We start from the raw sequence: 12,006 nt of genomic DNA, 5'->3' as shown, positions 1-12,006 counted from the left end.
CTCTCTCTCTCTCTCTCTCTCTCTCTCTCTCTCTCTCTCTCTCTCTCAGCCAATGTGCCACAACTGGTATATCAATGGCCATGGTATGTGCTATTCTGTCTGTGGGATGGTACATATAAAAGATCCCTTGCTACTAAGGACAAATGTAGCGGGTTTCTTCTCTGAGACTATGTCATAATGACCAAATGTTTGACATCAAAGAGCCACTGATTAATACACCAATGTGCTCTAGTGTTGTCGTTAAACAAAACAAAACAAAACTCTCTCTCTCTAATCTGCCTGCCTGCCTGCCTGCCTCCTTGCATCTGTCTCTGTCTGTCTGTCAGTATATCATGTCTTTCTGTATATTTTTTAATTCCTCTCTCTTCCTATTCAATAAACGTACATTCAATATAAATATATTTACTCTGTCAGCATACTTTATATTTCATATGTATATAATATTGCTTACATACATTATTTGTACGATAGTGACTCAGGGCACCATCCCTGATAATACTGAGATTTCTGGACAATAAAAATATTAAATCGATATTTGTTTTTAAGGTTTAAGAAACATGTCTATAAAATAATATTTTTATGGGCGTTATTAACGATATCTCACTGTATTGTTGTTTGCCCTGGATTGACGTCAGTGCAATAAAATGGACTTTATGGCAGAGTTTATTCTGCTTTGGGCTACAAGTACATAATCCTGTGATCACTTTGTCTTGTTCATATTTCATAGTACGGTAAGCTGGAAGGGACCAATTTGTTAATGGTTCTTTGATTGATGGCTTCATGTGACGTAACACAAGTCATTAAGTAAATGTTACGTACTGAATCTCAAAAGTTTGAAGAACGTATGCGTCAGTATGTAATTACAAAGATAATTATAATTATTGGATGTATTTTGCTTATACATTTGTAAAACCAATTTCAGAAACTTATATTAGAGTAGAAAAAACCATTTGTTTATAAAAATCTATACTAAAAATGATATTTGAATAGATTAGAGTTATGTCATAATAAAACTCATTAAATAAATTGTTATGTACCAAATGTACCTGTATTTATATCCACAGAACGGAAGTGAGTGAGTGACTGAGAGAGAGAGTAAGAGAGAGAGAGAGAGAGAGAGAGAGAGAGAGAGTTTGACACTGGTTGGAATGGGGGGTATATGATATCTGATAACAAAAGTCATTGAATAGTTATGTACATAATATTGTTTAATCACTGGATTAAAAAGCAGCATATGTATATCAATAGGATGGGAATGAGGGAGGGAGAGAGAGAAAGTAAGAGAAAGAAATAGTGTTTGGCACCTTGGAATTATGGAGGGGAATTGAGTCTACTGAGGGCAGTCAATCTGATGGACCCATTACTCCTCTCTCTCTTTCTCCCCCCCCCCCATGTCCATCTTTGTCTCTCCTCCACCCTTCACCCCCCTCTCTCTGTCTCCAACCCTCCCTTCTCGCATTCTCTTTCCCACACCCTACATTCTTTTCACTGTTTCTCCCTTTCTTTCTCTCCCTGTTATCTCTCTCTCTCTCTCTCTCTCTCTCTCTCTCTCTCTCTTTCTCTCTCTCTCTGTCTATCTCTAACACTATATATCTCTATCTCTCTACCTCTCTCTATTTCTCTCTATCTATCTATCTCTCTATCTATCTATATCTATCTATCTTTCTCTGTCTCTCTCTACCACTCTACTTCCCTCCCTCCCACCCTATACATTCCTTCCTTCCATTCTCAAGTATTGACTATAACCATGCATTAAACATCAAATAGCTATAATAGTTTAACGTATGCTGAAGTATTGTTAAACAAATATTCCTGTCATGTCCTTTCATAATTTGAATGAAGAGACCATTTTTAAAAGTGTATCTCTGCACAAACATAAAGTACAAGTCTACAGAACATTGGCAGCTACCATCTTGGGATGTCGTCTTTACAACATGAAGATTTAAATATAGTCAAAGCTGCAACATTCTGTCAAAATACCGTCTGACATTCAACCTGGACATTAAGGTCTGCTCATTAAGTTGTGTCCACAGGGGGGTCTCATTAATAATAATAAATGTCAAAACCTGGGTCCTGCAAATCATGACCAACAGTTCTGTAACAAATGGTGCATATATCACATTATTTGTAGACACTCATATTTTTCATCTGTGCTAGTTGCAGACATAACATGTAAGTTGAAGCTTGTGTGTGGTACTGTTAGGTTATATTTTTGCTGCTCCCTCAACTTCACACTCCCTCCCTCCCATTTACCTCCCTCCCTCCAATTTACCTCCCTCCTTCCCTCCCTCCAAGTTACCTCCCTCCCTCCCATTTACCTCCCTTTGTTGTTGTGGAAGTCTGTTTGTCTGTCTCTGTCATTTTTCATTTGAAATGGATTTTCATGCTAATATTCAGTTAAGGTTCAAGCATACTGTCCTGGACATACACCTTAGATGTCTGGACTGTTTGTTGGTTGTTAGCCATTAGAGACATTACATCTCCATAATAAGCTGTTAAATCGGGCCTAATTTGAACATTGAAAATTTGAATAACCTATTTATGAGTTACGCAAAAATAAATTTAAGGAACCCATTTATTTTTTGTGTAATGCTTTATGTCCATGTAACTGATGTCTTAAATTGTCTTAAAATGTAGCGGGTTTCCTCTGGTGACTATGAGTCAGAATTACAAAATGTTTGACATCCAATGACCGATGATTAATTAATCAATGTGTTCTAGTGGTGTCGTTAAACAAAACCAAACAAAACAAAAAACTCATTAAATAGTTTGCTGAGATGTAGGCCTACATGTACATGTTATTAAATATTAAATTATTTCCCTTCCATTTCTTTGTTCCAATATTTCATTTCAACTTATTTCTATGCTTATATCCAATTACAGTTCAAGCACGCTGTCCTGGGCACACCTCACCTAGCCATTAAATGGTTAAAACTCGCTCTGGGTGAGAGCCAGTACCAGGTTGCAAACCCAGTACCGACCAGCCTTATGTCTAATGGCTTAACCATGACACCACTGAGGCCAATAATTGAAAACAATATGGCTGATGAATGTTTTGTTTTGTGTTTTTCAGATCTGCTATGGTAATGACAGTTGTGTGTTGCTAACAAATATGTGATTATAAGGAAGACAACTGGTTGCACCACAATGTTTGTGTAATTCAACTTCCTGTCAGTCAATACAGCCAGCATGGCAGGATGGACAAGTTTGTCTGGCTATCTCTCTTTCAAGCAAGGGGGAGGTAAGTCTGTCTAACTATCTTCTTTTTTTTAAAAACAAGGGGAATGTAAGGTCTCACTACACAGGTGTCATCTGCCATTGAAACCCATGCTAAATTGCCCAACTTCAAATGAAGATAGCCAATGGCACTAACAACATACACCATTGCGAACATATATTATATATAAGCATTTATTTTCACTCCAAAATTGAGAATATTTCCATCTCAGTTTTTTGCTATAGGACCGCATCTGGCTGTAGTACTGGTCCGAACAGGTGGTTCATTAACTGATTCCCTCCGGCTGTCTCTTGCGCTAAACGTCCATGTCCCAAAAGGTCAATGTACAATATTACAAATTAGCATGAACAAAATACAGCTAGAAGGCTAACCATTAAACATACATATTGTTTTAATTCTTCACCATTTCGTAGAAGTGAATATGTGAACCATAACTTGTGTCACAATTAGGGACTATACTGGACTGTGATCAATGAACTCTCACCCGGAAGTGATCTGTGTAGTGAGACCTAAGAATACAGCAGTACTTCTTTTGAATAAAGGGGAGATAAGTCTAGCTACTTTTTTTAAACAAGGGGAGTTAAATATCTGGCAATAGGTCTCACTACACAGATGTCATCTGCCATTGAAACCCATGTTAAACTGCCCAACTTCAAGCGAAGATTGCCCATAGAACGGGTTATCGTTGGCACAAACAACATACACCATTGCGAACATACATTATATAAACATTTATTTTCACTCCAAAATTGAGAACATTTCCATCTCAGTTTTTTTATTTATGACTGCATCTGGCTGTAGTACCGGTCCGAACAGGTGGTTCATTAACCGATTCACTCCGGCTGTCACTTGCGCTATATACCCATGTCCCAAAAGGTCGATGCACAATATTACAAAATAACATGGGCAAAATACAGCCAGAAGGCTTACCATTAAACATACATATTGTTTTAATTCTTCACCATTTCCTAGAAGTGAATATGTGAAACATAACATGTGTCACAATTAGGAACTATAGTGGACCATGATGAATGAACTCTCACCCGGAAGTGATCTGTGTAGTGAGACCATATATCTTTCAAACAAGAGGAAGTAAGTCTGGATATATGTTTTTTCAAACAAGGGGAGATAATTTTGTCTACACTTTTTTTATTTTTAAACTATTTTTTACATTTGCATATACATGTAATTTAGTGGTCTAGTGGTGCCTTTTGCTTTGAGAAAGTTTTCATTTTTGATATTTTGTTTTGTACCATGGAAACAAATATCTAGAATGACCAAATTCACAGTTTCCGGAACACAACTCCAAAATCGTTCAAGATAACTTAATGAAACTTTGTACATGTATTAATCTAGTGGTCTAGTGGTGCATTTTGCTATGAAAAAGGTTTCTTTTTTGAAATTTTATCTGTTACCATGGAAACAAATAGTCAGAATGACCAAATTCACTGTTTCATCAGTACAACTCTTAAACTGCTTTGGATAACTTCCCGGAGCTTTGTAAACCGATACCAGTCTAGTGGTCTAATAATGCCTTTTGCTATGAAGAAGTTTTCATTTGCAATATTTTTTTCTGTTACCAGCTATATTAATGTGGTTTCAATTTCATTAGCAGGGGGACAGTGGATGTTGATGACTATGTCCTCTTGCACAAAACATAGACTACATATCAGAATTACTAAATAGTTGACATCCAACAGTCAATGTGCTCTGGTGGTGTTGTTAAACAAAACAAACCTTTAACATTTTCTCTCCTTTCTTAAGCTGAATTGCATGTCCTGAACAATAATGTTTCAGAATAAGCTTTAGTATCAGTTCTGAAGTGAGGGTTCAAAGGTCAAGGTTACTGCTGTCACATATGGACAGACATGCCAGCTGTAGCCACTTTAGTCATTAATATGTTTGTTTATTTTCTCACCTGGAACCAGATAATAGTCAACAACTATTGACAGTGTTTTGCCACTTTTCTGTTTGTTTTCACCAAATCTATATTAACTCATCTACTCATTTTATTTCCATCATTGCCATTGTTATTTTGCATGCACCACACGTTTGGAGTAACTTACACTAAACTCACATTCTAAATTGCACCTGGACTGGTATGTATATGTTTTCTTAATACACCATTTCATTGTGGGGTGGGACATAGCCCAGTGGTACAGCACTCGCTCGATGCGCGGTCGGTCTAAGATCAATCCCCGTCGGTGGGCCCATTGGGCTATTTCTCGTTCCAGTCAGTGCACCACGACTAGTATATCAAAGGCTGTGGTATGTACTACCTTGTCTGTGGGATGGTGCATATAAAAGATCCCTTGCTGCTAATCGAAAAGAGTAGCCCATGAAGTGGCAACAGCGGGTTTCCTCTCTCAATATCTGTGTGGTCCTTAACCATATGTCTGACGCCATATAACCGTAAATAAAATGTGTTGAGTGCGTCGTTAAATAAAACATTTCTTTCTTTTTCCATTTCATTGCATTTGTTGACAACACCGACACACATTTTTTCATGTCCGTGTTTGGAATTTGGCATACACAGTGTCGTCTTGTCTGTGAGAAAGTGCATATTGCAGGACTAGCTCTGGGTGAACTAAATAGTTTGTCAATTATCTATTAAATTTTTTAAAATGCATAAAAATAGTTATTTTCAAACAAAATATCAGTTATTACATGAAATTATTTCACAAAATTAAAATATAATTTGCCAATGTAAAACAAAAGAAAAGTTTTTTTGCAATTGATGAATTAGGCAAGTACCACAGCTAGCCCTGATATGCTGTTTGGCATAACTCATATTAAGTCATATTTTGACTCATATCTATACATGTATGATTTGTTAATACCATTTCATGCATTTCTGACAGTACTGACAAACCTTTTTCACATCCTTTTTGGAATGTGGTATGTCCTCTCTATGGGGAAAGTGCATGTACAAATACATGTTTAGAGTAAGGTAAAATCATATTCTGACAAAATCATATTCTGACTCACATTTTGTTTTGTTAATACCATTTCATAACATTTCACTTCCTTTTTTAAATACTAAAAACATTGGTATGTTAATCCCGTCTGTGGGAAAGTGCATAAAATTTACTTTTCTTCATATCAAGACTATAAAGACACCTGACACATTTTGTAAGTTACCTCAAGACAATTAGTTTAGTTTTTTTCAGCCAGTGCACCACGACTGGTATATCAAAGGCGGTGGTATGTGCTATCCTGTCTATGGGAAAGTGCATATAAAAGATCCCTTGCTACTAATGGAAAAACGTAGCGGGTTTCATCTCTATGACTGTGTCAAAATGACCATATGTTTGACATCCAACAGCCGATGATTAATAAATCAATGAAAGTTGCGTGACACATTTTGTATGTTACCTCAAGACAATTACTATTTCTTGTTTCAGCCAGTGCACCATGACTGGTATATCAAAGGTGGTGGTATGTGCTATCCTGTCTGTAGAAAAGTATACTAGCCGGCATTAATAATGCAATTTCCTTTTGTCAAAATAATATACGTTCCGGTTGGACTTCGTTGACGCTATTGTCAATGTACATGGTACAGTGGTACACATTATTTCAGCAGCATGTAAAGGTCGACTTCCGGCCTGTTCCCAACATAAGGGGAACAACGCTAAAAACGCATTATCCGGTAAATCGCACACACGCAACCACTTGGCGAAATAACACTTTGCACGTGCATTTCCTGATACCCGGGCACACTCAGAACACGCGGGTGGCAATGAGTATCTCACTCCTACACGATGCCTCGGTTGAACAACGCCGATCGGAATCAAGCCATTGGCTTGTTGAATGCCGGAAACTCGCAATTGTGGGTAGCACAACGGTTCCACGTGCACCCGTCAACCATTAATCGGCTCCTCAACCGATATCAGACGACAGGGACCGTCAATGACTGCTGTCGTTCGGGCACACCACGCGTAACGACCAATAGACAGGACCGGAACATATGGTTGCGGCACCTGCGCAATCGGTTTTTGACAGCCGCAAGCACTGCCAGGACTGAAGTGGGAACCAGGGGACGACTCATCAGCGCCCGAACTGTCCGGAGACGTCTTGCCGCAGCACGACTGCATTGCCACCGACCCTACCGTGACCTTATCTTCCCGCACAGACATCGTCAAGCAAGACTCTTATGGGCCAGGAATGGTGGGCATTTGCGACCCAGGAGATGGCGAGATGTCATCTTCTCGGATGAATCGAGATTTAACGTGAGTGTCACGGACAGACGTCGTTGCATTTACCGCCGTCGTGGAGAACGTGTCGCGCAGGCCTGTGTTCTGGAGAGGGACCGCTACGGGGGCGGCGGAGTCATGGTTTGGGGCGCCATCAATGCTGACTTCCGGTTCGAACTCGTGGTGGTACAGGGAAACCTTAATGCGCAACACTACGTCGACAACATCCTGCGGCCGGTCCTCCTCCCATTGATGAGACGGCATGGCGGAAACAGGCTCGTCTTCCAGCAAGACAACGCTCGGCCGCACACTGCCAGGCGTACACAGGCGTTTCTTCGTGCCCACCATGTCACTGTGTTGGACTGGCCAGCAGTTTCCCCGGACATGAACCCAATAGAGCACATGTGGGACGAGCTGGGACGTCGTGTTCAAAACCAACCGAATCCACCACAGAACTTCGCTGAGCTACAGCAGGCATTGCAGCATCACTGGGCAGCCATCCCACGACGTGTGGTGAGGCGCCTGTGCATGTCCATGCCTAGGAGGCTGCAGGCGTGCATCGCAGCACATGGAGGTCACACGAAATACTGACCCCCATGATGTTGACATCGCCAGAGACATTAGGTGCGATTCACTGTTGGCGGCTGACAGTGCCATTCAGATGGGCCAGTGGTTGGTCTCACTGGTGGTATCAGTTTCATTTTTGTGGGATCTCGCATAATAAAATAAACCATGATCATTTCCGAGATTGCGTTTTTATTGCCACCTAGTATACATATAAAAGATCCCTTGCTGCATTAGAAAAAAATGTAGCAGGTTTCCTCTGATGACTATATGTCAAAATTACCAAATGTTTGACATACAATAGCAGATGATTAATGAATCAATGTGCTCTAGTGGTGTTGTTAAACAAACCAAACTCTTCTTTTTTTTCAAGACAATTAACATTGTATCCACTAATAATGAAATCTGTTTAAAGGTTAATTTTTATAATAAAGTTAAAACCAGACCCTCAAAAATGTTTTGCCACTTCTCAGTCAAATAAGTATGTTTTCATTTCCAGTATAAGCTATTTCAATTTTATATATATTAAAAAAAAAAAATTGAAAATCCTAAATTAAAATTGCTTTTTAGCTAATAGGAAAAAGTACCAAGAGGTAACTCTTGAATAATCGCAGTTCATGAGGTTTTTCTCTTGAATAGTGAAGTAATTTTTATGTTTTGTGTATATATACTGAAAACATTAAAATAATATCACATATATAAGGTGTCCTTGTTTTCAGATAAAGTTTACAACGTTTAGCATAGATAATTTACAAGATGCTTTGCAGCACTTTGCAGCATGTGAAAGTGAAAGTAGGAATAACACATGTTACTCATTATTGGGAAAACAAAGTATACAGTAGAATATATTGAAACTGTAGTGCTCATAGTTCATAATTTTATTACCACGTTAACCTTTAAAAGCTGTCGTTATATGTTTGTGCTGTGCATTAGTATGCGATGTTAAATGACATGATGGACCAAATTTACAAAGCCTGTTTTTCTGTAACATGCATGTAACTTCAAACATTTACATTGCTTAAACACCTGCATCATCAATTCAGTCCTAAATGTTTTTATTTGTTATTTTCTTGGACAGGACATAGCCCAATGGTAAAGTGCTCACCTGATGCGTGGTTGGTCTGGGATCAATCTCCGTCAGTGGGCCTATTGGGCTATTTCTCATTCCAGCCAATGCACCATGACTGGTATATCAAAGGATGTGGTTTGTACTCTCCTGTCTGTGAGATGGTACATATAAAACATCCCTTGCTACTAATGGAAAAATCTGCCAGCTACTAACCCCGGTCAGGCTGCTGGTGATCCCTTGCACCTGCCAATGTGGGTGGTCCTCTCTCCTACCCACCCCAACCCGTTTTCTGTCCTGGACAGAGGAGCCGGTCAAGGCCAGCACATGCGCCCAGGACAGGCATGCGCTACAACAGCTTGCTCTGAATGTGCATGTAAAACCCTATGACCTAACCTCTCTAAGACTGTTATGTCAAAATTACCAAATATGTGATATCCAACAGCTGATGATAAATAAATCAATGTGCTCTAGTGGTGTTGTTAAACAAAACAAACATTAACTTTCATTTTCATTTCGATTCCTCAAAACTTGATGGTAGGACATAGCCCAGTTGTAAAGCACCCACCTGATGCATGATTGGCCTATGATCAATCCCCATTGGGCTACTTCTCATTCCAGCTCCACAGTTGGTATAACAAAGGCTGTGGTGGGGTGTATATAAAAGTTCAACTTTGATATGTGTTCACCTCCGGCCTCGGTGGTGTCATGGTTAGGTTATCAGACATACAGCTAGTAGGTACAGGGTTCACAGCCCAGTATCGGCTTCCACCCAGAGTGAGTTTTAATGACCTAGTGGGTACGTGTATGACCACTACACTCTCTTCTCTCTCACTAACCACTAACAACTAACAACTAACCCACTAACCTGGACAGAAGTCCAGATAGCTGAGGTGTGTGCCTAGGACAGTGTGCTTGAAGCTTAATTGGATATAAGCACGTAAATAACTTGAAATGAAATGAATGACAATGTTTTTAGCTCTGGAATAAGATATGGTGTGGTGCATATATAAAGTTCCACTTTGTTGTTTTAATTCTGGGACGACCGAAGTCCCGGAATAAGATGTGGTGTGGTGCATATATAAAGTTCCACTTTGTTGTTTTAGCTCTGGGACGACCGAAGTCCCGGAAGAAGATGTGGTGTGGTGCATATATAAAGTTCCACTTTGTTGTTTTAGTTCTGGGACGACCGAAGTCCCGGAAGAAGATGTGGTGTGGTGCATATATAAAGTTCCACTTTGTTGTTTTAGCTCTGGGACGACCGAAGTCCCGGAAGAAGATGTGGTGTGGTGCATATATAAAGTTCCACTTTGTTGTTTTAGTTCTGGGACGACCGAAGTCCCGGAATAAGATGTGGTGTGGTGCATATATAAAGTTCCACTTTGTTGTTTTAGTTCTGGGACGACCGAAGTCCCGGAATAAGATGTGGTGTGGTGCATATATAAAGTTCCACTTTGTTGTTTTAGCTCTGGGACGACCGAAGTCCCGGAATAAGATGTGGTGTGGTGCATATATAAAGTTCCACTTTGTTGTTTTAGCTCTGGGACGACTGAAGTCCCGGAAGAAGATGTGGTGTGTGCTGGAGGAGAGTCAGCACCAGCTGCTGTATTACAAGGACGAGAGCCGGACGAGACGCAAGGAACCCGAGGGAAGCATCAACTTGAAGGGGGCGGCCATTACCCTCGACCTCGACAACGAGAATCAGTTCATCATCATGTACGTTCTCTAACTATACAGTTACATTTCTCTACGTATACAGTGAAACCTCTGTAAACCGAAATTCCCTCAAAACCGGACGTTTTACACAGTCCCTTTTTAAAAACCAGTACAGAACTTAACCTTTTTAAACCAGATTCCTCTTAATACTGAACATCTGTATTGGTCCCAAGGGTGTCTGGTTTAGAGGGGTTTCACTGTATATAAAGAGCATCAGTTCATCATCATGTACGTTCTCTAATTATTTACAGTTATATCTCTCTACATATATACAACGAGCATCAGTTCATCATCATGTACGTTCTCTAATTATTTACAGTTATATATCTCTACATATATACAACGAGCATCAGTTCATCATCATGTACGTTCTCTAATTATTTACAATTATATCTCTCTACATATATACAACGAGCATCAGTTCATCATCATGTACGTTCTCTAATTATTTACAGTTATATCTCTCTACATATATACAACGAGCATCAGTTCATCATCATGTACGTTCTCTAATTATTTACAGTTATATCTCTCTACATATATACAAGAGCATCAGTTCATCATCATGTACGTTCTCTAATTATTTACAGTTATATCTCTCTACATATATACAACGAGCATCAGTTCATCATCATGTACGTTCTCTAATTATTTACAGTTATATATCTCTACATATATACAACGAGCATCAGTTCATCATCATGTACGTTCTCTAATTATTTACAGTTATATCTCTCTACATATATACAACGAGCATCAGTTCATCATCATGTACGTTCTCTTAATTATTTACAGTTATATATCTCTACATATATACAACGAGCATCAGTACATCATCATGTACGTTCTCAAATTATTTACAGTTATATCTCTCTACATATATACAATGAGCATCAGTTCATCATCATGTACATTCTCTAACTATTTACAGTTATATGTCTCTACATGCATACAATGTACATCATTTTGTACATTCTCTAACTATTTACAGTTATATGTCTCTACATGCATACAATGTACATCATCATGTACGTTCTCTAACTATTTACAGTTATATGTCTCTACATGCATACAATGTACATCATTTTGTACGTTCTCTAACTATTTACAGTTATATGTCTCTACATGCATACAATGTACATCATCATGTACGTTCTCTAATATTTACAGTTATATGTCTCTACATGCATACAATGTACATCATCATCTTCTCTAACTATTTACAGTTA

The 12,006-nt window shown here is 39.0% G+C and overlaps 1 protein-coding gene across 8 annotated transcripts in view; it reads left to right on the top strand.

Annotated features, from left to right (window-relative positions):
• LOC121384163 overlaps positions 1 to 12,006 on the top strand; it is a 183,981-nt gene that overhangs the window by 61,007 nt on the left and 110,968 nt on the right. For 7 of the 8 annotated variants that reach the window (XM_041514419.1, XM_041514427.1, XM_041514425.1 and 4 more), the window contains 2 exons: positions 3,074 to 3,241; positions 10,600 to 10,777. In XM_041514419.1, the coding sequence (XP_041370353.1) occupies positions 3,190 to 3,241; positions 10,600 to 10,777 (230 nt within the window). In that variant the 5' untranslated portion in view covers positions 3,074 to 3,189. Of the gene's footprint in view, positions 1 to 3,073; positions 3,242 to 5,274; positions 5,338 to 10,599; positions 10,778 to 12,006 lie in introns of those variants that run through there. The other variant, XM_041514426.1, reaches the window with a different exon arrangement.

This window comes from Gigantopelta aegis, chromosome 10 (genome assembly GCF_016097555.1).
Source record: "Gigantopelta aegis isolate Gae_Host chromosome 10, Gae_host_genome, whole genome shotgun sequence".
Lineage (NCBI taxonomy): Eukaryota > Metazoa > Mollusca > Gastropoda > Neomphalida > Peltospiridae > Gigantopelta > Gigantopelta aegis.
The sequence above is the reverse complement of the archived record's forward strand: the minus strand, read 5'-3'. Positions and strand labels throughout refer to the sequence as shown.